General features: G+C 36.8%; 2 protein-coding genes across 6 annotated transcripts in view; both read right to left on the bottom strand.

Moving 5' to 3' along the window:
- Positions 1-27,013, bottom strand: part of LOC131069481 (ultraviolet-B receptor UVR8) — a 143,891-nt gene that overhangs the window by 98,840 nt on the left and 18,038 nt on the right. The window lies entirely within an intron of this gene.
- Positions 52-3,313, bottom strand: LOC131069479 (uncharacterized). Of its 2 annotated transcripts, XM_058004917.2 has the most exons (4): positions 3,032-3,313; positions 1,537-2,793; positions 1,250-1,414; positions 52-1,139 (listed from the first exon to the last, which is right to left on the bottom strand). In XM_058004917.2, exons 2-4 carry the CDS (start codon positions 2,763-2,765, stop codon positions 395-397), a joined length of 2,139 nt encoding a protein of 712 aa, XP_057860900.2. In that variant the 5' UTR covers positions 2,766-2,793; positions 3,032-3,313; the 3' UTR covers positions 52-394. The 2 variants fall into 2 exon arrangements, with proteins under 2 accessions (XP_057860900.2, XP_057860901.2); XM_058004918.2 differs by lacking the exon at positions 3,032-3,313 and having other exon boundaries at positions 1,537-2,828.

The raw sequence follows: 27,013 nt of genomic DNA, 5'->3' as shown, positions 1-27,013 counted from the left end.
ACATTTTAGAATGTAAATTCTGAACATACAACATTGTTAATACTCAATTATAGTCAATAGACAATATCAATATGGAATTATGCATTCATAAATCAGAATTTCAGTTCATTCACATTGTCAATATGCATATCATAATAGATATTAAACTTTAAAGAAATAACATACAAAATGTCAAAATGCCCAAAGGCTACACTGCTGCCATATAGTTGCATTGTCAATTACAATATGAAAATCAAAATAGTACTCAGTAAAACAGAAACTAAATACAAAAAAGCAAAGTATAATGCTGCCCCTAAACTGCTTCTCCTAACATTGCATCAAAATCAAAGTCCTCTGAGTCGCTCCCACTGTCATGGTCTACATCCACCTCATCCAATGGAATCCCAACCAATCCCTATGTTGTCTCCTCCTCATCAACCTGGGCCACATCTTCGGGATCAACATCCCATCGCAAAGCTGGAGTCTGTCGATACTCTGGAGTCTGTCGATCCTGAAGTCGAAGAGCACTATGCACAGCTACCAGCTTCTCCGCTCGTCTAGAGGTAAGTCTATTCCTCTTGATAGAGTGGATAAAGCCATATGTGGACCAATTCCTCTCTGCAGCAGAGGAACTAGCAACCTGTGAAAGTAGGCGAGTGGCAAGCGATTTCAATTGTGGTGTATCTCTCCCATGCCATGTCCACCATCCAATAGGGTCTTTTTGGGCTAATATGGCTATGTCCAACCTCGCCTGTGGTTTACTCAATGTAGGACCACGAAGATTTGTGAAGTCAAGGAATTGTGCACGAAGTATGGAAGCCTGCTCCTCTGTATATATCTTATCAATTGCCCGTGTGAACCCATCTAAAACCTCATCATCATCACATGGAAGCACCCTTCCATCCCTTGGTGCATACCATTTCGGATTCAATGCATAGGCTGCCATATGAAGCGGGGTGTTCATTATGTTCCACCTTCGTGTCACAATGGGCCTGATATGCTGCTCATAGAACTCCAAAGTAGGATCCTTATCCGAAATTGTTTGCTTAATCTTCCCAAGCATACTGTCAAATGTCTCATATATCTCTCCAAGACTAGGAGAGTCTGTATCAGCATATCTGATGACATCTACAATAGGAGAAATGATAGAGCAAAGGTATCTGCAAGTGCAAAGTTCAAAATATTAAAACTAGAATATGAAAATCAGCAATCTAATTTTTATTTTTTTAAAACAATCAACAATTTAATAATAAAATCGGCAATGTCTTACCTCACAGTGGACCACCAATTGTCATCAAGGATCTTTTGTTTGGTAGATTTTCCTTCAGTAGAGTTTGATTCCCGCCATCTAGTCCACTCAGGATTCACCACCATCAACTGTAGAGGATCATGCACCTCAAGCATCCTCTCCAACAAGATGAAGTAAGTAGCATACCTATATTCATTAAAATTAAAATAATAAAAAAATAAGTGGCATATCTATATTTTATTCAAAGAGAATTAAAATACAAAATTGGAAGTTTGATACAATATTAAGAGGCATTAGCAGTAGCACACCTTGTTTCAATGGGTTTGAGGAACTCCTTCTTTGAAAATGATCTAAAGAGAGCAAGTGAGGTGTGGTGGTTGCAAATGAACATTTGAATGTCTCTAGCTTCTTCCACCGCATGCTTCACCCAATCTATTTTTCCTATGTCTTTCAATGCATTGTTTAATGCATGAACACAACATGGGGTCCAAAAGATGTGCTTGTAAGCACCCTCCACCATCATACCAGCTGATTTGCACACACGTGCTGAATCAGTAATCACCTGTACAACATTAGCTGCCCCAACCTCCTCTATGGCATCTCTCAAAATACTAAACTGGAACTCTGCATCCTTACGCTTCCCTAAACAATCCACAGCTTTTAGAAAATAAGAACCAGCAGGGCATGTGACAATGATATTGATGAGTGGACGATGTCTAACATCAGTCCACCCATCACTCACAATAGAGCAACCAGTCCTCATCCAAGTTCGTTTCATATCCTCCATTAACACATTAATCTTGGAATATTCTTTGTCTAAGATAGTAGTCCGTAGCTTATGATCTCCCGGGGGGGTAGCTGTGGGACCGAAATTGGCTATATCCATGAACATTTCTTTGAAGTAAGAGGAGCGTGCCACATTAAATGGGATGGCATTAGCAAAAAAGAATCTACCTACAGATGACTCTAAAGCTTCACGTCCTTTTACATTAAACAAAGCTTCTACTGACCCTCCCTTCCCACTACCCATCTTCCTCTTTCCTCTTGCCCCAATTTGACTACAACTAATAGTGGATGTCGTAGGCCTAGATACTTGTGAAGATGCAAAAGAAGGTGTTGGGACTGCACCACCTTGTTTTCCCATTTCTGCCTCCATATGCAATCTATGACACTCTACCCTCTCCTCATCGTTTAAATTTGGACAAGATGTGACCCCATGGCATGGAAGACCCAAAAAGTGAGATTTTACCCTTGTGTAGCTGCCCCTAAAATCTTTCAAACAAACATGGCAATCCCACACCCTACTACCTCCAGAAGATTTTTTCCCTTCACCCCTAGGCCTAGGTGTAACATATTGGAGAAGAGGTTTGTTTTTATTTAAAGGGCCCTTTGCATATGTTTCCATAATTTTTGAAGAGCATTTAAATATGCTAGGTTGCTGCCCACTACTTCTAGATTTCTCAACACTTTCACTTGTATTTCCACCAACCACTTCCACTTCATTGTCAGTACTACTGTCACTCCCATGGCTGCTCATTGTTTTGTATTTTGATTCTTTGAATGAACTGATAAAATACCAAAAAAAAAAGAAAAAATCAGACATTTCTCATAATATATGCTAATTGCTAAAAGATTAAATTGATTAATAGATTATTAATATTTAATTATAATATTATAATAATTAACAATATGAATATATGCCCTAAAACTAGAATCTAGTTTTTAAATTTTAATTTGTTATTTGTTAATGTTGAATGGATACAAAGTAACAAAAGCCTTCAAAAAAAATTAAAAATCACATACCTGTGGCTGTCAAAACCCTGCAAATGCCCCCCCCAAAAATATTTCAATCTGCTGTGGCTGTCAAAACCCTGCAAATGCCACCAAAAGTCTCCACCAAAGCTCCAAACCTGTCCTATTTCCGTCGGCTGCGGGCTGCACAAACAGGGCGTTTTTAACGTTTTACTGTTTTAGGGCATTTTTAACGTTTTAGGGCGTTTTTATGTTTGCCGTTAAAAATTTTAACGATATTCATATCGTTATGTATTTCAGTATTTGCCTTGGCAGTTTGCGTTGGGTTTTAAGTTTTAACTTTTTGTGCTATGTGCTGCGATAGCCGATATTCATATATCATATATGATATATATCATATACGATATAATCATATATGATATATATCATATACGATATATATCATATATGATTATATCGTATATGATATATCATATAAATTATTAATTATACAATTAAATTTCTTAACCTTTCAGTCCTATATTAATTTTTAAACAAAGACGTAAGTTATAAATTTACGTTTTTATATTTTAATTTTATATTTATTAATTTATAAATTATAATATGAATTTCAATTAATATAATAATATTTAATATTTAATATTTATATTTATAATATGAATTAATCAAAATTTTAAACGTTTGATATATATTATTATTATAAAATTAATAATTATTAATTATGAATTTCAATTAATCGATTAAATTAATAAATTTAAAATTTATTAATTATTTTTAATTAATGTTTATTGTTTTCTTTTAATTTTTTTTATTTTTAATATTATTAATAACAATTTGACTAAATAAAAAGCCCAATATTAGAAAATTAAAAAAAAAAATTGAAAATTTCAATTTTTTAATATTTTTTATATTTTTTAAAGGCCTTAAATATGGGGGACGTCTGGGCGTCCCCGGGACGGATTGGGGACGTCCCAGCCGTCCCCTTCCGTCCCCGGGACGTACGGACGTCCCCCCGAACTAGGGCAGGCGTCCCCCCGTTTCGGGGACGTCCCCTAAAAAAAAGAGCCAATTTGGGGACGGGGGGAAACGTCCCCTGGCCGTCCCCGAGTCCCCGAAACGTCCCCGGGACGGGGACGGGGGTTTTCAGGTCGGGGACGCATCCCCGGGTAACCCTGATTTAATGTCTTTGTTCCTGATTTCTTTTTACAGATATATATATATACCCTCTTGCATTTTATCGTATTTTATCGCGTGGTAATTGCTTAATGTTTCGGGTTATTCGTATGATTCCATGGCATTGATTGTGTGGTGGATATGGTGTGGGGAGCCACAGCTCTACCCACAACCTTTCCCGCTCTTCTCCCCCTTTCGTGGCCACCATAGTTCATGGTCACCACGGCTGTGAAAACCACAGACTGTGGCCACCACGGCTGTGGGTGCCACAAGCCATGGCATTTCCCTGTGCTTTCATGCCTTCGCCGTGTTTAAATCTCTGGCCTAACTTTTCTGTGATGTGCAATGGTTCGTTTAATAATGAACATTTTGTCAGTCCTTATATATATATTAGCCGGTTCATTTTTTATATTGATTTTGTTAGATACGATTCGCATAAAAATCATATGATAATATTGATTGGTTTCATTTAAATGATATGTAAATATTGATTCAGTTTATTCGATTCTCATTTATCCGATATATATATGTGCATATATATATATATATATATATAGTTACGATTCTCATCTTTATATTGATATTCAAAAAGCTCTTTTCTTCTTTAATTATGGATTAAGACAAACATTCAGTTTTGTATTATAAAATTCAGTTTAATTTGGGACACGATTTGAGTGTAGAAATAAATGTATATTGCAAATTTGAGCTTTTAATCCATTCTTATTTGCTATTGTTTTAGTCTTGAGTTGTGGAAATGTACTTCGATATCTTAATGAATTAATCATTCCAAGGTTAGTTGTTAATGTGTAGTGTGAATCAAATGAACTATTGATATTTTGGATTTAAAAGAAGTGAACTAAATGTAATAAATGAATTAGCTTGTTTAGATAGAGTAAATGATTAGGATTTGATTTTGGATTTTATTTAAAGTTAAATTATGGGCGTAATCTGTGTATAGGAATAAAGTTGGTCTCTTTGATTTAAATGTAAGACTAGAAGTTCTTGAATTTTCGTGGCTTAGAGAATTCGTGGAACATGTTTATATATGTGGAATTGTTTAGTCTTGTTGTGTAAAGTTTAAACTCCAAAGTCTAGGATTATGTTGTTTTCTTTTTGTGCCTTCCATAGACCCTTGAATGTTTTGTGGTTGGCACCATGTAAGGCTTCTCTAATAGTCAAGTCTCCCTTGTAGAGCAATATTGTACAACATTTCCTGATGATTTGGATCAGTGGACCTTAGTGTGCTAGATGTACCTTCCTAGCCCTTTTGTTGTACTCTTTTGGAATCTTTACTAACATGCGAATTTGAGTCGTATTATGGTTGGAGTTCCATCATCTTGTGATTTTGTTATCATGACCTTGAGTTTACTTTGAATCCTAGGTGCAAGTAGGGAGAGTGGCTTCTATTGGGGGTCGGGACCCAAAGTGGTCGCCAGGGTAACCCAACAGAAGTTTGGTAAACAAGTGATAACTTAATTAACAAACTTGGTTGGGTAGTTAGATCACTCTAAATAAGATAATTCTTTGATGCCTCCTTACCTTACAAACACTCGTACAGGTTTGAGGGTAAGTGGAGAAGGGCCTGGAATGGCTTCCACCAGCCTTGTCTCCTCAAAAGGTTGGTGTGGTCCACTAGTGAATGTATGGGGGTCGGGGGTCGGGAGAGATCACCAGGGTAACCCAGGACGGGGGTCGGCACCTAGTGAAGATCTACCAGGGTAACCCATAACATCCTAGTGATGACACTCTTCCCTTGCAACCTAGTGGTAACCCGTATCTTTATCCTTCCGTCTGTTGTTGAGTTTTTGGAAGTGGTTGTATTCTCATGCTTGTTGCCTTTGTGAATGTGTTCGAGCTTCTGTGTGTTGTTGTAATTCACGTGCTTCTATATATTCTCTTGTGAGCCTCTTGCTCGTTAAGTTTTGTTGATTCCTTGATTGTTTGGATATGTTGTTCTCTGGTGAGTCATGTCGGTACCCTTGTATATCTCGCTTCCTCCTGGTGGGTTTGACTGGTACCTCCTAGCACGAGGAGTGGGCCTATTTGGTGCCACATGGTTGGGTGGAGTGTTTTTCACACCCATTGGGTTTGGCCCTTTCAGCTTCATGATCGAGTTGGCTCGGAGAAGATTTGAAGACCATCACTGATGTACCAAATTTATGTATACTCCCCTACATGGGACTTTTGGAGATTTGTATATTATGGATCTATCATTTTGTATATGTATTTCTCATGTAAATTCTCGAGCATTGTAACAAGAATCTTGTATCCATGTACTTTTATGTAATGTAATTCATAGCAGTTCCTTGTAATTATTTGAGATGATGTATAACCTTGTGTAACATCGTTATGGGGCCTTGAAGACATTTGTTAAATGATTCATTTGTTTAACTGTATTTTGGCATTTGTATATGTTATATTGATTGATTCAAAAAAAAATTATTCGCATTTTCGTGTTCTTGGTTGTTATGTCCTCTGGGCCTCATGGCAGGGCGTGACAATCTAATTGTTTGAAAGCACGTGAACTGAAGTTTTCAAGCATCTGGAGTTATACAAAAAGGCAAGGCTAACTTATAGAGTAGAGTCCTGATAGTACCCATGCCATACAAAGCTTTGGTGTGATCAACACACCCAAATTTCCCAAATTTGTGTCTAGCCATTAATTTTGAGTTATTTTTTGCCTACTTTGGTTATTCCTTTGCAACTTTGAGGTCGTAACCATCCCTGGTCTTGATGTCTCTCAAAGTATATGTCTTTTATTGTTTTTCTCAATGTTTCATTTATAAAGGACTTTTTCAAGTGTTGGACAATAGGCAGATAAATATCAACTTTCTCATGGTGTATCTATCTTTATTTTAAGGCTATTATTCCCCATATTTTACTTATCCAATTTATATTTGGATTAGTCAATGGAATAGCACCACGTAGCACAATTCTACCACCTTGTGCACTACGTTCTGCTTTTGGTTTACTTATTGGTCTTACTTTTCACCAGAAAGGGGCAAACTTGTGACCTTTGTCACATTTCCAATCTTTCCTCTCAAGATGGTGGTTTTGTATTTGTGTTTGTAATGTCCCCATTTGGGATATTACTGATTTGTACCCTAAAATAGCAATTCCACATTAAAATAAGAAATACAAAACATTATGAACATAAAATTACCAATTTGAAATACCATTTATATAATAATCCTGGGTTACGTCCTGCAAACAGTATTAATCACTAGAAACTGACATAAAAATCATTAAGCATTAATAATCCATGATAAAATCTAAATTCATATAGTCATCCTTCCTATTTGAATCAAAATACCTCAATAGCTTTAATAACTATTCCAAGGCATATTCTCATAGTAACCATATTACAAATTCATTGCAATTTTTTGCAAACCACAATCTCAAGGATGCTTGTCATTGTATTGCAAAAGTGCAGCTGGATTCTTGTCCATCAATCTCAAGGTGGTGTACTTGAGAAGACCCCCAAGTCCATGAGCACTCATACGCATCCCGACCCACGAGCATGCATCTTGAGGTGGCATACTTGAAAAGTCCCTCAAGCCTAGGAGCACTCATTAGCCTCCTAGCCCATGAACAGGGCAGGATCTCAGATCCACTCAATCCCTCGATCCACCTTAGAGAAGCACCATCCTTGATCAAGCCCAAGATTGCTCCTTCACCTCCCATCTCACGAGCATGGCATGATTTCTGGTCCATCCATCTTGGGGTGGTGTGCTTGATAAGATACTCAAGCTCAACGACATTATTGGACTTCTAGTACTCAGCACCTCTTGGCCCATGAGTATAGCAGGATTTCTAGTCCATCCATCTTGTGGTGGCGTGCTTAATATCTCGTGAACTCAAAAGGTTGGCCATCCTTCCTATTTGAAAGATATTATTATAAATTCAAAATAGATTACTTAAAGGAAATCATCTATAATAAATGTTAATAAATACCTCTTACAATCTTAAATAATCTTATTAAATATTTCTTGAGCAGATTACTAGAGTCTAGAATTACATATGCATATATATTGTTGGTTGATTGATTTCTCTTTACTGTTATTTCTTTGAAGAATTGATGAGTGAATGCTTAATAATACTTGAATGTTTGATGATTTTAATGATTTGATGATACAATGGTTGATGCTTGAAAAGTTGATGTTTGAATATTGGTTGTTTGCATGATGGATGTTTAAACGATTGATATTAGACTGATTGAATTGATGGAAGAATTGATTGTTGGTTTATTTGCTTGATTCTTTATTCACAATTAATAACTGATGAATGATTGGATACTTTCCTTTGACTTGATGATTTGATATATTGGTGAATGATGATTGAATGAATGTTGAATTCATAGAGTGAAGAGTGATGATTGAGTGGGTGCTGATTTGATGTATTGGTGAGTGATGATTGATAAGTGATCCTTGAATGCTTGGAATGATTTCTCCTTTATACTTTATTGGTGAAAGGGTCGCCACCTTTCATAAGAATTGAGTCACCTGCCTTTTGAGAATAATAAATTATTTTCCAAATGGATCTCTATGTCCTTAAATGAAACCTTCTCCCTTTTATATCTCCCAATGTGAGGGAGAAGTCACACCTCTTCATCATGTCTACCCTTTGCAAGAGTCCCAACCTTTCACATTACTACCCTTTGAAAGAGTACAACCTTCATCATTTCCACCTTTTGTGTGATGTCCCCGCTTAGAAGGAAGTCAGCCCCTTTTTATTTGCTAATGTTTCTAGAATAGATAAATAAGTTTTATATAAAAAATATTTCAAAATTAGGAATAAATGACATTATTCATTATTTTGCTTAGGCCAGCTTGCATAGTGGTATTAAATAATATTATAATTTCTCTAAAACAGCTCTTGGCCGACTTTGTTGTATTTTGAGGCAGCTAAATCCCTAAAGCCAACCTTAGGAAGAATTAGTATTTATATGGGTTTGTTTTGAAAGTTGGGCAGTGAAGAATGATTAAGCCTTGTGCATGATTCGTTCTGGGATGAAGACCCTAGGGCACAAATCAAGTGGGATGTCAACCTCACTTGCTGTTACCACTTTGACTCCATCCATCTGCACCAAGAATATCAAGTGCATTCACCAGCAGGGACACATTTTGCAGGCATGATTTAGTGGCATTGTAGCTGAGGATGCAATCAGCAGTAATTGGTGTGAGGTGTGCCACTGCCAAGGCGCACAATCTTCCATCAACCAAACAACCTGAGTAAAGATAGCATCTGTAGTAGACTGCATCAGGAGTCCGATCTAAGGGTATTGCACAGGCAGCAAGCTCAATAGCTATTCAGAAGTGTTTGTGGGAAGAGAGGACCGCACCACTTTAAGGTGCATAGACTCAAATCAACTTCACCAAACCACCATATTAGCTGGAGTTGATACAAGCATGAAATTTTGAGTCATTTTGATATAAATCCTGAAAAAAAAAATTATCTCTACATCTGAATTCTATTGAGTTATTTATGCAATGGAAGCCTGTGTATTGCTATTGGTTTAATGAGAACTGTCGTCAGTATTTACTGTTGAAATTAAATCTGAAAGTTAGATCTGCAAGTTTTCACTTGGTATCTTTCATTTTGAAAGAGTCACAACCTCTCACAATCACCAAGAGTACAACCCTTCATTGTTTCTGCCCTTTGAAAGAGTCATCTCCTTATTTTCTTCCCATTCCTTTTTTCTTCAATTAGTCCTTCCTTAATTCACATGCTCCATTCTTTTTTCCTTCCTCCATATCCTTTCACATGAACTCTTATCCCTTTTATGTCTCATATTTGAGAGAGTCACAACTCTTCATTTCATGCTTTTAGACCCTTCATTAAACTCAACTAAATTTAATTATATTTTATTTTACTAGATTTAAATTTGATTATTATTATTTATTAAAAATCCTATTTCAAAAAGGGGACACTATAGTCCACCCTGTCCGAGATTGCTTGTCCTCAAGCAATGTCAGTTTTAGTCTTGTCAACTGAATTCTTTGCAAATATGAAGGTCCCAAAACAACTCTTGGAGATTTGTAACCTTAAGATCCTCCTTAATTAGCTTTTGTTGTGTTACTCTGACATAATTGATGTTTCTTTCTATCAGAAATATAGACAGAAGTATAGAAGTCACAGAAAAAATTTATACACAAAATAAATTGCTTCTATTCTTCTTCTATTCCATCCCATTTTCAATGTTACGAACCACAAATATATAATATGAGTTATATAACTCCTATAACAACTCCACTAACATCTCACACTAAATCTAGGTGGGTTGTTCAACCACCTTTATTCTCTCCCTCCTATTCTCACTCCTAAATCTCTATGTGAGTTGCATTAACAACTCACTTATATTTTTATGCTCACAATAATATAATATTTCTTCACACGCCATATAATATGAATTATATACATATATAGGATTTTTCATATCCTATATAATAGGAAGGTTGTTCTACCTCCTATAACCACTACCTTATATTTGTGAGTTGTTTTAACAACTCACAAACAAACACTTATTATAGTTTAATATTAAGTTGTTTCTCAACAACTTATTATTAATGTACATAATTCTATATTATTAACCATATTAATAATGCTGTCCATATGAACCCTAACAATACAATTCCCAACATTCCCCTCCCCCTTAGTGTGAACATGGTAAGAACTCACACCCTACATCTGCAAGGAAAGACCAACTCTTGTGGCTCATGACCTTGATACACAAGAAAGTCTCTCTCCTTCAATGGTTTTAAATAGGCTTACCACAAACCTTGACGTGAACAAGAACCCATCAACTGTCCACCTCATGTGGTTTTCTGGATCCTCTCACAAACCCTTTCAAGAGCCATGAACTGACTTACTCCAGTGCTTTTGTTCGCCACTATTCTTGTACATCAGGGAGGTTATATAGAAATCAACACACATATCACAAATCTGAAAAACCCATACTAGAAAAGGTTTCACATTACATTCCATAAGAACACGATGTTCTTAATTGTAGCACTATTATCGATCGCTGCCACTCAATCTCGAACGGCATAGACAACTGCCACTGGAAGCTGCCCTTGACTTTAGTCATTTTGGCACAAAATGGGAATGGAACATTGGTTATTATATCCCCCCCCCTCACCACAATGTGAAATTTCCACTTATTTGTACGACCAAGAACACTGAAAAGTGAATCATATCATGTTGCATACTACAATCTAGATCTTGCTGCACATATCACCATTTCCAATGAACGTATTCATTGAACAATCATCTTCCAACAAAGTACAGCAGTCAGAGAATCACCGCAGTCAGAGGACCACTACAGTCATCTGCTCTCCAATACAATCATTGTTCAACATTCACACCATACTAAAAAGATGAAGAAAAAAAACAAACTACATATTGTACATGTCAACATATCATGCATGCGGACCCATCGTTGATGACTAACGAGAGGTCGTTGATTGACCTCCAACCTTCAATGCCTCCATCCTCCAATTATCTATAGCTAGCTCAATCGAATTTGACTATGAGACTCATATATGCAAACCTTAATCAAATGTCGGTCGTTGTCGAAAATGCATTCGTCAAACAATTTTTTTTATTATTATTATTTTTTATTTTTTATTTTTTTTGAACTTTGATGACACAATGAAAATGATAATTTTTATAAATAATATGAAATAACTCAAAGTCTATAAACCTATAAACAAATAACAAAGTCTAAGAGACTCTGCGTTAAAGATCAAAGACATTCGCAATCAAGTGCAAGCCATTGCTCCCACGATAGAAGAAGACATGGTGGTTATAACATTGAAAAGCTTACAAGTCATATGAGTGTTTCATAGAAACACCCAACATCACATCTATAAGTGTTGATCTGAAGGTTGATGATTTGTGTAAAAACTCTTGCAATAGGAAAGATGGAAGAAGCAGTTTGGTAGAAATAGTGATTCAACAAGTGTAGAATAGACCTTAGTAGCCAAGGACAAGCACAAGGGAATTTCGATGATACTTTGAAGAATTTGAAAAATATCACATCACTATTGTGGTATACTTGGTGATATGGAGAAGCACTGCATGAAAAGGTTGGCTAAAAAGATATCCAATCTGTGAGGGCCTCCACAAAAGGCTCATGTCACAAAGCATTCTGAGCAAAAAGAGTTAGCCTTCTATGCTTTCATGGCCAAACAACCAACAAATCATGCAAACTCTTATACATGGTCTATTGATTATAAAGTGTCTCAACATTTTACTAACAGGAAGAATTGGTTCACAGAGTACACGGCTTGCTCCAATTTAGTGATGTTCAATAATGGTGAGGAGTTTACAGTTGTTGGCAAAGGCAATGTTCAAATAACTTCTAGAGGGAAAACTTATTTTCTTCAACATATACTATGTGTCGGGCATGGAGCTCAATTTTCTCTCAATGAGTCAAATTATGATGCCCCACTATCCCAAGTTGAAAGTCATTTTCAGCACACACAAACAAGTGCCATGTTGTTGACAAGGAGTCCAAGGAAATCATCGCAATTGGCATAGATGATCATGGTTTGTATCGGCTTGTCAACACTAGTGAGGTTCAAGATTGCGCATTGGTAGCCAATTGTTCATCTCCTATCAATACTCTTTGGCATTAACGTTATGGGCATCTCGACTTATCTCTCTCAGTTGGATCGGGAGAATATGGTATAAGGTTTACTTAAAATAAAGCAACAAATACAAGGTGTTTGAAGAGCTTGCCAAGCAAGAAAGCAACACAAAACTCCATTTTCAGAAGGATGAGCTTGGAGAGCACTGAGGATCCTTCAGTTGGTTCATGTAGATGTTTGTAGACCAATAAATACAACATCGGTCACTGGTGCTAAGAATTTTTCTCTTGTTTGTAGATGATTTCAGTAGTACAAACGTAGGTTTTTTTCCTAAAAGCAAAATTAGAAGTGTTTAAAGAATTTCAAAAGTTCAAATCATTAGTAGAAAAAGAGTCTAGTTGTTCAATAATCACTCAAGGGTTCAATAATGGAAGCGAATTTTGTTCAAATGAATTCACAGACTTTTGTGCTAAACACGATATCAAACGTCAATTCACCACACCCTATACTCCACAATGGAATGGAGTAGTTGAGGGATGGAACCGTAATATTACGAAGATGGCCCACTGTATGCTGGAGAACCATAGTGTTCCCAAGAAGTTTTAGGCAGAGGCATTTTACACTACAGTTTATCTTCTCAGCAGGTCTCTAACACAAACAATGAAGGAGAAGAACCCAAACGAAGATAGATTAGGGAGGAACCCAAAGATTAGTCAATTGAAGGTATGTAAGGACACCCCCTGTTCTAGAACAATTTTTGTGCCTTCCACTCACAGTAATTTTGTCAAACAATTTACTTGCAAGCTGATTACTGATTTTCTGATTTGATCTAAATTTGCAGATGTATATGTTTGTTTATTGCTACTCACTAAGATAGGACATAAGCGTATATAACAGTATGGGATCCAATACACACATAAACTTATTTTATTACTGATAAAACTGAAGCTAACAGCAGATGTATCTATTATTCAAAACACCAGCAGTTCTGAGAAATCATTAACAGCCGATGTCTAGTTCGATTCCATTAATATGTAACAATAACACAATGTTTTGCATACCAATTTATTGCTCCAGCATGATAAAGATTATTGAGAATACAGCAGCATATCTAAACCCTTGACTTTGCAGCTGTAACACTGTATGGTACCCAGTCACTGCATTGCAGACCTGTATGGTTGCTCTCAGCTGTTGCTATGGCTCCTCTATGCTAGCACGGCAGATCACAGTCACTTCCAGACTTATACAATTCAGTTCTGATATGCTTTATGACTGTTACAACACCTACATTGGGTTCACAGACCTGAATGGCAATCTCCAGTTATGCATAACACCCTAGTTGTGATTCCCAAACAGTGTGGCACTGCAGCAAGGAGTCCTGAACATGTACAACAGTCTAGGGTTGCAATAAAACCAATGGAAATACTTAGTCTCCAACAGCAGATCAGACTTAACCCTTGGCACTCCTCATTTCAAACCCAAACCTCAGATTGAACCCTTTCCTGGCAGCTGTAATATTGGCAAATGGAAGAAATTGATACCTCAAGCAATATGCTTTACCTTGAAACTCAATGCTCAGCAATCCTCTGTTCACTACTGCTGGAGATGATCACGTCACTGTAGCAGTTCACTGTTCACGCTACTGTAGCGAATTCAATATTCAAGTTACTGTAGCGGATTACTATTCACACCATTGTAGCAATTCACTATTCACCATTCATTGTGCATAATAGTCTTCTCTGATTTGCAAGCACCAAATAAAGCCCCAGACTGTATATTGCAACAGCGTGGAGATTGATAGCTAAGAGGGATTTCATCCTCAAAGCCCCAGGAAGATTATCTCCTCCAAACTAAACAAGTAATTTCTTCAATCAACCAAGCATGCTGAAAGTGAGTGGTTCAATCTCTTTATAACGTTCTCACAAGAGCTCTTTCACTCGCTTAACCAATGTGGGATAAAACATTTCTTCATAAATAAGCCCCACAAAAGGACATAAAGGCCCCCCCTTTTAAAACAACGTTGTGCGACTAGGCTAAGGGGTACAATTCACTAGTCATAAAGTGATAATTGACTTAATTAACTAAAATCAAAATATATTTCTTTTGAATATACCCCATCTTCTTTAATTAAATAAAGGCCACTTTAAACTTGCACTTAATTTATTTCATTTGGCCTTTAATAGTCCCCTTATTAATAAATTAAAGTAACGATAAAGTTAAATATTTAATTTAACTTTATAAGTTAATAACTTATCGTTACTTAATCAAATATCCCCGGACTATAGCAACAACTGAAATAATCATCAGAAACAATTCCACTGATAATGCTATAAATAGTAACTTGGCCAACTGATCCTGATGATGCCCAACACCGACTTACTAAAAATAGTAAGTATCTGAAAACCATACCAAATCATCTCGGAATTCCCTAAAATAGAAACTGTCTAGGCCAAATATTCTTAAGATCCCTTTAATGTCCTGGTTAGCCTACGAGACCATGGAGAAATAGGCTAACGACAACATCAAATAGCACATGCTAGAAAACATTACAAGGTTTTTAGTTATACTACATATGTGTGGGTTCTAGATGCAAAGAGAACCAAATTGGACTCTAAGAGTCAAAAGTTGATGCTTACAAGGTACAATGACAATCATAAATCCTACGTTAATTGATGTGGACACTAACTGCTTGACATTTAGCCAAGATGTTGTGATCAATGAAGAAGTTGGGCCTTTTCAGCTTTCTTCTCAGATCAAGATTACAGATTCAAGTGTTCATCTTCCACTGGCTCCATCAAATCCAGGGATGATTCTCATCATGAATCTTTATTTGAGCATGTTGAATCTCCCATGCTGAAACCAATACTAGAGGATTTTCTTTGGGAGTACTTGGATTAGCATCCAGATCATGTAGTACCAAGCAGCCCAAGTCATGATGGCCATACTGATTTGGATGAAGGGGTTTCTACAAAGAGACTTAAGTGGTAGGAAAAACTCAATGGTGAGGTTCAGGATGATGAAATGATTGAGGGTAGATCATCCAAAGGCAAGAGCAAGCAGAATAGAATTAACTTTGCTCTTATGGCTAACATTCAGGGTGTTTATGAACCCAAAGATACTGCAGAGGCAAAAGGTAAACTTGGATGGGAAGAGGCCATGGAAACCAAACATCAAAGTCTTATGAAAAATAAGACTTGGGTTCTTTCATATCTTCCACTAGGAAAGAAACCCATTGGCTGCAAATGGGTTTACAAAGTCAAGTACAAAATTGATGGTACACTTGACAAGTACAAAGCGCAATAGATGGCTAAAGGATTCTCGCAAGAAAAGGTATTGATTATGAGGAGACCTTTGCTCCTACAACAAAGATGAGCACCATCTGTCTAGTTCTAGCCATAGTAGCATAGTTTGGTTGGATAGAAAAAGAATGCCTTCCTCAATGGTGACTTGGAGAAAGAAGTGTACATGACTTGCAAGAAAGGAGCATTGTGTATGCAAACTAACAAAGGCTCTTTATGACTTGAAGTAGGCACCCAAGGCATAGTACATAAAAATAAATGAATATTTGGATGAACAAGGGTTTAGAGAAGTTCTTTAGATCCCAATTTATATATAGATGATATTAGCATTAGTCATTTATGTAGATGATATCAGCATTACATGTATTGAGGCACATTTGATTGAACAAATCAAATGTAATTTTAAGTACAACTTATAACATGACAAACTTAGGCCTCCTACATTATTGCCTAGGTGTTGAGGTTTGCGGTTAGGTGATGGTATTTTAATTCTCAACCTAAACATGCCAGGAGTTTGTTAAACACACCCCAAGACTGGGGGGTGAATCAGTCTTGAAAAAAAAACACTTCAATTTTATACCACAAATCAATATCAACTTATCAATAAACTCATTAATAGCAATGAAAGATAAGAACAATGAACACCGTACACAAGAGAGCATCAAATTTACGTGGAAAACCCAAACAGGGAAAAACCATGGTGAGAGTTAACTCACAATATATGAACAAGATTACAATATTTGTTTTAGGCTCAATACCAAGGAAGTTTACTGCTCCCAGAAGGACTTGCAGTCTAAGGTACACTACCCCAGGGCAAGATACAAGGGACTTGTTCGCTAAGACTCACTGCCTCAGGGCAAGATACAAAGAACTTGCTAGGAAAACTCACTACCTTTGAGAAAGGTACATGAATATATGAATCAAGAAGAATGAGATTTCAGCAATATTACCTCCGGCAATCTCCAAGTATGAAGTTGCCCTTGAATCTCTATCTCAAACAGCCCACTTCCAAACATTCACCACACACTTTCTTTGCCTCAACTTAGCATCGCATACTCTGCAAATGATATAACCTTGTACGTGCACATGCAAACTTTTGATTCACACACACATGCCACACATTCACAAAGATTTGATCTTCTATATATACCATCTTCAACACAAAAAATCAATTAGGTCGGTCAGAACAAAGGACAAATGAATCCTATCAAGTCGGCCACCAAAGCACAAGAATCCTATCAAGTCGGCCACCAAAGCACAATTTTGGTGAAAGCGGTCCAATCCAAGAGATAGAGACGACCTAAAACATCATATAACATCTTTCCAAGTGGCCCCAAACATAATACACACTAGCACACATCCTCCAAAGTCGGCAATAAGGTAATGTGTAGATAAATACTGTAACACATGACCAATAGGCCCAAAAACATATCTTCCAAAAGAACTAAACCAATGCTAATCACAACACACCAAAGTAGGACCCAAGTACAACACAACACAATCTCCAAAGCAAGCGGAGACACCCAAGGATACACTGCAAGCAAGAGAACAAATTTTCTCAACCGAACCAAAGCAATTACCTTGAACAGCTAACATCTGACACAATGCAACACCAAACAAATCATCCAACGTCAATAGGAGCACATAAAAACATTCCTTGAACATCCAACAACATTCCCAAATACTTATTTCTCACTATCGCGTCAAAAACATGCTAGTGCAACACAAACAGATACAAAGCACTTCATTTCAAAAGGCCAGAAGACACACTCATGCATAGAACATCATTATCAACTCTTGCAAACCACACTAGCACCTCAAACTTCAACTGAGACACAACATGAGCATTACAAAGATGTCCTCCAAGCTGCAGCACCAAAAACATCAATGTAGAGAAATGCAGAGCATTTTTCAGACCAACCCTAACAAACAGCCAAATTGCCAATAAACTGAAATTACCAAACACATCAACTACAACACCAGTGACTCGAAAAGATATGAGTGCAATGTCCAATGAGCATACACATTATGTTCAAATCTACAAGACCAAATCAACAAATGCGGAGGAATGCGGAGCATTCTTCCAATCTGTTTTCATCATACATTCTTGCAACTACTTACACTATCAATCTTCCAAGGACCCGAATGTCCCGAAAACATCATTTTCTCACTCAATAGAGATAAACCACAATTTTGTAGCATGTATAAGATCATCACAGTCACATACATTTTATTGCCATGTTTCTAATACTCATCTTAATATTCTTTATCTCAATGCATCTAACCCTCATCTTAATATTCCTCATCTCAATGCATATAATTCTCATCTTAATATTCCTCATCTCAATGCATCTAATCCTCATCTTAATATAATATGATCATTATACCATCAATGTCATCATGCTGAGTGTATCGGACACCAAGAAGGTGAACATACACAACACAAAGCATTTGCAACCATCATACACCTAACACTCAAAAACAACACCTGCCAACAATCTTTGCATATGATAACAATCATCCTTCTAGACAAATCATCAATGACAACATACCAGCTACAAGTTGACATCAATGACAACACAACAACTGCCAATAGAGTTTGCTAGACAAGTTCAAAATAACAGGATTGCAAAATCTTGTCTACACCTATAGAGAAAGGGTTTAAGCTTTCAACCAAAACAATTTCAAAGGTGATCAATGAGTCAGCATTCACACAACTAGTAGGCAGCCTTATCTATCTTACAGACACTAGACCTGACTTGAGCTATGTTATAAGTTACATTTCTAAATTCATGACAATAACAAAACCAGAACATTGGGTTGCAGCGAAAAGGGTGTTGAGATATGTGAAAGGGACACTCGACTTTGGCATTTTGTATAGCAGAGGCAAAGATCCTAGGCTGGTTAAGTTCAAAAATTCAGATTTGGCAAATTTTGTTGATAATAGGAAATCCACTTCTGGATATACTTTCACTCTTGGTACAGTTGTAGTCACATGGACTAGTAAGAAACAATAGCCAATAGCTCTTTCCTCAACTGAGCAAAGTATCAAGGAACAGTCAAAGCAGTATGTGAGGCAATATGGCTAAGGAGGATGCTTTCAAACATGCACATGTATCAAGCAAGGCCTTTACCCTTGTTTTGTGACAACTGACAATCAAGCTTGCCAAGAATCTAGTCTTCCATGAGCATACCAAACATGTGGAGCTTCATTGTCATTTCATTCAACAACTTGTAGAAGATGGATCAATGATGTTGTAGTATTGTCCAATTGAGGACCAGACTACAAACATTCTTACCAAGACCTTGAGTCCTAACAAATTTGTAAAATTTTGGTATAAACTTGGTGTACTTTGTAGATCTACCATTGAGGGAAAGCAATATTCTAATATTAGTTTGTAACGGTCAATAAGTTGTTAGGATAGACTTTAAGAATATTCTTTTATTCTTTTTACATAAGTTATTATCCTCTGCTTCTTAGTTGTTGATATTATCTTTTTCGGATAAATCATTTGTAACTCTTATTTAAGGAGACTTTCACTCCTTTGTTAATATTGAATATCTTGGCAATCATCTTCTATGTCATTACTATCCATAATAATTGTTGCAAGTCTTGTGTTCATTCCCAAGATAAAAAGATAGGTGAAGAATTTTACTTTGGTAATTTTAGTACTGAAAAAAACTATTGAGATATTGTAAGTCTTGATAATTGTGTATTTTGTCTATAGCTTAGTGTCTAGGGTTGGTTTAGTTTCTCAAAGAGCTTCCCCTCATAATTCAAACAGAGGTATTACTTTACATATTGTTTCATTTTGTATGGTCTTGAAAAAGACAAATTGAAACACTAATAATGATAGAACTCACACTAAACACACTAGATTTTCCAACCAGCAAAATCTTAGCAAGACACAATGCAAACCTAAACTCAACTCCCAAAATTGAATGGTGATGACCTTGCAAGTTGCTTATACAAGGAAAATAGTATTGTATAGTTCATAGTTGAACTACTCGCCAAAACCAAAAACTCGCCAAGGCCTGAAAAAAAACTCCACAAAAACTCAATGGAAACTCTGCAAAAACTCGGTTAAAAACTCAGGAACCTGAAAAATTGCTTAAATTTAATTAGAAATGCATTTTTTAACAAAATTCAATGAGGAGATGCATCCAATGAGTCAATAAATGAGTACGCAAAAGAAACAAGCTCAGTCTAGATATATTTAATTGATTTAAATGCAAAGTGGGTACAAAATCGCATCCTCATGAGGAATGTTGATGGCTGGAAGAAAAATGGTAAATAGATTTTGTAAAACTAAAAGTAAATACATCAATACAATTACATCTTCCTCTTCCTAGCTTTAGTAAAAACTAGGGGAGAGATAGAACTAGAGGGTCTAGTCGTAGAAGTTTGTCGTGGTTGTGCCTCCTCGCTCGGTATGACTAGCTGTGGCTCGACATCCATCCTGGTTGTAGCCCTGCCTCTAGCTACTCCTGGCATTGGCAATGACTCCTCATCATCCTCATCCTCCTCAATGTCCTCCAGTCGGAGTCCAAATCCACGCCCCTCCTCCATAGCCTACCTCTCCAAATCATAGATGTCATCCTCGGTAAACAATGGAGGTTGCTCTTACAATGATTGAATGTCCAATCATTGTAAGGATCTATATCATCCAAATCAATTGGACTAGCTGGTGCTTCCTCTATCTTCCTTATGCGCAACCGAAGATTATATTGCACAAAGACAAGGTCATTGAGGCATTTTTTAGCTAATTTACTCCTCTTCTTCGTGTGGATAGCCTCAAACAAGCCCCAATTGCGCTCACAATTGGATGAACTACGAGGCTGGCATAAGATTCTAAGGGCATTTTTTTTTATATTTGGGGTATTTCCACCCCAACTTTGCCACCAAGTATCTGCAAAATAAAATATTGAAAAGTTAGAAAGCAAAGCGAAAAGTGAAAACATATTTTATCAAATTATCAATTACTTTGGACTCAAAATATTATACCTAGGGTTTGAGTGGTTCTTCCTCTCTTGGCCAGCTCTGAAGAGAATAGCTTACCCCTTACTTCCTCATAATTTTGGAGTTCAGCCACAACAAGGTCTCTCACCTCAACCTCGGGTATCATCCTCTGAATGCATGACGTGAGACCCTCCATGACCTCTCCATTGGGATTTGAGTAAGAATCCTCGAACTTAAAACGAGGGTTGAGGTAGTACCCTGCTGCATGAATGGGTTGGTGGAGCTAATCGTTCAGCTCTATCCATGGCCTCATAAACATACCCCATTGGGATTTGATCCCCATCTACTAGGCAGAGAACTCTGACCAAAAGCTCCGACACCTACAATTGAAAAATACAAATTACAAAAAGATTAATCATTGAAGTTACAAATTAATAATGAGAGACTTGAATCAAGAATTACTAAATATTCAAGTTTTGAAGTTACCTTCACAATCTTTGCAACTCTTTGTGCAAATAGGTTGTCAAAAACTATGCATGCAACACCCTCTCCTCCAGGCTTCTTTGAATAAGGTGAGTCTAGCCATGCTTGACTCACAAACATTTGTTTCAAAGCCATCAATGCACCAAGAATGCTTTGCAACGTTAAGAAAATCGTTGCAAACCTTGTGACACCCGCTCTTACCAATTCTTTCCTTTGGGTGTGCTCTCTCATCAAGTGAAGAACCCAAGGGTGATTGTAGATATATTTTGTGATCCTCCTTGCATCTTCTACAATGGGTGTCAACCAATCAAGTTTTCCTATGTCCTCGAAAAGAAGGTCAAGGGCATGTGTTGCACAAAGTGTCCAAAAGAGAGTGGGTGTCTCTCTTGGAGGATTTTACCTACTGCCACGTATGTTGTTGCATTATCCGTAATTATTTGCACCACATTGTTAACTCCCCACCCCCATGACAATTTGCTCCAACATTAGAGCCAAAGTTTCAGCATTTTTCACCTTGTTGGAGGCATCCAACGATTTCAAGACAACCACATTGTTCTTGCAAGTAACCAAAAAAATTAATTATGGTGCGGTTTTTGCCATCTATCCACCCATCGGAAAAAATAGTGCAGCCATAATTTCTCCATTCTTTTCTTTGGTCTTTCACCACTTCTCTTGCCCTATCAACTACATTTGTGAGCAACCTAGAAGTACAAAGTGAAATTAGGTCTTAGTACACAATTTTGATTAAAAAACAAGAAAAACATTTAAAAATGAAATCAAGTGAACTAAGTTACTAACCTCCCACCCAATTCCTTGTGAGAAGGGGTCGTTGTATTCTTTCCCCGAAACTGTCAATGCGGTAACCAAATTAAGCCAATAAGGATTGTTTACCACATTAAATGGGATGTTGTTGAAGTACCAAAAATCGGCACATGCAATGTCTGTTTTCTCATGCACCTCCCTATTCCACCCAATTGCCACTAATGATGGTTGTGCTCCAAGTGTGTTCTTGGGCACAAAATAATTACCTAAGAGTGTGGCACTGATGGTGATGCTCTACTAGAAGAAGCTCAAGTGGTGGCTGAGGTGGTGTTGGGCTTGCAGACACGTGGGCCACGAAGAGAGCCCACTATGCCCTAAAGTGCTTCTTCTTCTTCTTCAAGGTCAATTGAAGCACCTTGAGATTCAGCTATGGCTGCTCTCATGGCTTGTTTTGCCCTCTCCCTTTGCAACTTTTTCTCTTCCCCAGCTGCAAGTATGGCATTAATGTCTTTTTATTTCTTTTGTGGCCCCAGGACATACCCTAGCATCATGCCTCTCAATGCCTACAAGGTGGTATTTGAGGCGATTTATGCCTCAATGAAATACTCTCACATTTAATGCATATTACCAACTCAAATTCCAGTCCTTCAAAGGCATACTTCCAAGCCCTATCTCTAGAACCTTTAGGACGAGTGCCTACATATCCAGATAGGCATGCATCTACTGACGGGATAGACCCTAAAGCTAAACCAGCTATATTTGCCATTATAAATTAATGGTTAACCGTTAAGCTACACATACAAAGTTTAAAGACAGAGTTAATATTTTAGTTAAAAAATTTAGCAAACTATCTAAATTAGTTTAAATAATTTTAGACATCATTGAAAGTTAAAAAATAAAAATAAACTGTTAGGGTTTGAAATTTTTTGAAAAACTAGAGATTCTTGAAAAAATGGTGAAAAAATCAATAAAATTTGTCAAAAATGGTGCTAAATCTTGTTCATATGACTAAAAATCAATTTAGGCTACTTAGGAAAGGCCATTGTTGATTTTCTATTCATCTAGATGCAACAAAAAAAGAAATGAAATCAGAAAACCTACCTGGGAATCTGATTTTGCTTTGAAAACCACTGCAAATCCACTTATAATTGACAAAACTTGATAGAAAGCAGATTGGAAATGCTTGGGAGGGTGTTTTTCCTCTTAGCAGCGAATTACAAAACAGAAAATGATGAAATGATGAGCTTTTTTAATGTTTTAACCTTATGTTGTTGCACAGCCGAGTTTTAAACACTGTCTCGCCAAAAACTTGGCAATTTTTTGCGGCAAGTAAATGGCGAAATTACTCACCTGAGCCAAAAACTCACGAGTGTTTGAAAACTCACCGAGTTTTCAACGAGTAGTCCATGTATGCTTTAGTCCATCAAAATCCCACAACTCAATAACTCTCTATTGCATCTTTTTATTGAGACCATGAAGCTGCCCAATGTTACCAATGGTTGGAACAATCAAATTCTTTTCATATTGGGAAAAATTTGTAAGGAGACCCTCAAACATTTTGGTCCTAATGGGTATGAAGACTTCACAAGGGCCTTAACTAAATTACCTTGAACACATTTTGTCCATAACTACTAAATGCAATTTGAAAAATTTACCAATCAAAAAAGTAGGCTTAAGAAAATGTTTTCCAATAGTTGTTTTATCAATGGTCTCAAACACATCATTGTCAAAGTACAAATGTTTAAATCTAGTTGAGGATAATTTGCAGCCCAAATCATTCATCTAAAGCTTCATACACCATCACTCAACAAACATTTCATCCCATACCACATAAAAGTGCATACCCCACGCCTAGTCCTAGTCCCTACCCACCAACCATCAATGCCTCACCCATGAAGATATGGTTGCTAGCCAAGAAAAAGGATTACGCTACAACTGTGATGACAAGTACTCCCCATATCACAAATGCATGGAATAGAAATTGTATCTAGGTCTTCTATATGTAGAGTCATCCACTATCTCTAAAGAATTCTAGCATCTATAGGTCCCCTTTGTAGAGGAAGACAGCCAAGTGCTAGACTCCAATAATGTTAATACTCCAAAGATTTGTATGCATACCTTGGCCAGATTAACCACCCCCAAACAATTAAGGTTAAGGAGTACTTCAAAAAGCAATCTCTCACTATCCTCATTTATTCAAACAACACCCATAATCTCTTGGATCCCCAACTAGCTAAACAAGCTAACTATTACATGTATCCATGCTAGTTTTGAAGTTGTGATAGCTAATGGGTGCATATTGGCATACAAAGGGAAATGCAAGAATGTCTGCATTTCAACAGGCAACTACATTTTGCACTATTATATATTCGCTCTCCCACTCAAAAGTTGTGATATGGCTCTAGGAGCACAATAATTACGTAGACTCAGACCCATCCTTTGAGATTTCTCATAAATATGAATGCAATTTATGGCCAATGACCAAAAATACACTCTCACAAGGCCAAAAGCAAGTTCCACAACTCATTAGCTTCCACCCTATAGAGAAGCTATTAAAAATAGGGCCTTATGGGGCAATTGCCTATCTTTGTTCTGTGCAGCTTAAAAAGTCTGGTTCCTCCACTCAATCATCAAACCCACATGCAATCATCACCGCCTCAATAATTGTAGCTTGACCAATGGATTACCCACTCGTATTCAATCATATCAATACCCTTCTATGCAAAAGACTAAGATTGAACAAATAGTGCAAGAATTATAATAGGTTAGATTGACAAAGTGTCAACCCATACTCTTCTTCAATCCTCATTCAAAAAAGGATGTTTCTTGTTATTTGTGAATATTTTTTGGAATAAAACAAAATCATAATTAAGGACAAGTTACCAACTATTGTGATTGATGAGTTGCTATATGAATTGCATGGAGTCTACTTTTCGTAAGTAGATTTATGATTTGTCTATCACCTAATCTACCTTCCTTGAGAGGAAATTCCAAAGATCACTCTCCACATTCATGAGGGCCACTAAACTTTTGGTTATTTCAATTGGCCTTACACATGCCCCACCTACATTCTAGGGCTTGATGAACAAGAATTTTCAGCCCTTTCTAAAGAAATTCATTCTAGTATTTTTTTATGACATTCTCATCTACAACAAAACTTGGGAAGAGCACCTCCACCTTGACCAAACCCACCGACATCATTCCAAAAACTAGTTGTGTGCAAAGCATTCTAGGTTTTATTTGAAGAGCACACAAATATACTGAGAGAGGGGGGGCAAGGTGAGGGGGGGGCAATGGGTGTGGGGGTTAATCAGTATAAATATTTTTACCAATTAAAACTTTATCAACCACAATAGTATTATTTACTGAATTCCAAACAATCATGCACATAAGAACACAATAACACGATGTTTTACATTGAAACCCTAATGGGAGAAAACCACGGAAAATCAACCCCTATATATAATTCTTCTTTTACAATGTTTGTAGGCACCACCCCCTAACTTAATTTGTGAGCACCAACCCATTGGAAGCACCAACTCCCACTTTTGAATTTGTAGGCACCAGCCCCTACACTCACTTCGTGACCACCAACTCACCAATATGAGACAACCAACCTCACCAATATGAAGAACCAATTTCACTAGTTCAAATTTCCACCTTGTCAATGTTGCTTCTACAATGAATGATGGATGATCTTATTCTTAATAAATTATGCCTTAGTTCTCTTCTTCAATTTGTTATAACTGCCTTCTCAAATTGATCACAAATTTGTCAGTAAACTCCCTTCACAGGTTTGCTATTATGTTGCTCTTATTAACACCTTAAATCTGCCACAAATCATATTACAAACTCCTCATAAGTCTCTCATAAACTCTTTACAATCTTCTCCTCAAATCTGAAATAATTCTCTTATGTAAGGCCCTCTCCAAAACTGGTGTGTATATGTAATCAGATATGCCTTTGTACATTCAACACACTCTTCTTGTAACTGATATATTCTTCACAAATTGATATAGTCAATCTCTTTATTAAATATGCATGCACTCTCTTCATAAATCTGCATGCACCTCTCTAGATCTGCACATTGTATATCTATCACACAAGTCATCTCTTTTAGATCTGCATATATTCCTTATGCACTACCTCTTCTATTAAAGTCTATTGCTGCCTTTATATAATTCTCTTCTTATTAAAATTTATTGCTGCACTTCTTAATTTTCTTCTAAAATGAGCTTTTTTCAATTTATTCACAATCATCACACTTTCCAATCATTCTTGCCTTGTGATTTTATATCTTTCACATACCCCTTCACAAGAGGTGTGAACTCTTTCCAAAGAGTCATCCTTATTCAAAAGGAGGCGTCCCAATTAGACCATCTTCAATTTACTCTTACTAACAAATGTTTTATTTTACATCCTTATCTTTAAGCGTTGCCTTTTGTTAATCATTAACAAGCTTTATTTTATCTTTATTTGCTTCTAATCGCTGCCTTTGTGATTAAACATAATCACTGCCTTTGAGTCTAAATAATCTTTGTTTCTTAAATGAATCGCTACTCCCTATGTCTTCATTGCTTCCCTTTATCAATTCATGATTCTTCTTTATGAATGGTTTGCTGCCTTTCATGATATAATTTGTGTATTAATCATTGCTGTTATTAATTACAACACTTTCTATCAATCGCTGCACTTAATAGATGTGCATGGGCACTTAATATGTTCGTAATTGCTGCCTTCTTTCTTTCACTCATTAATCATTGTT

Source organism: Cryptomeria japonica, chromosome 11 (assembly GCF_030272615.1).
Source record: "Cryptomeria japonica chromosome 11, Sugi_1.0, whole genome shotgun sequence".
Taxonomy (NCBI): Eukaryota; Viridiplantae; Streptophyta; class Pinopsida; order Cupressales; family Cupressaceae; genus Cryptomeria; species Cryptomeria japonica.
This window is presented reverse-complemented; position numbering and strand designations above follow the sequence as displayed.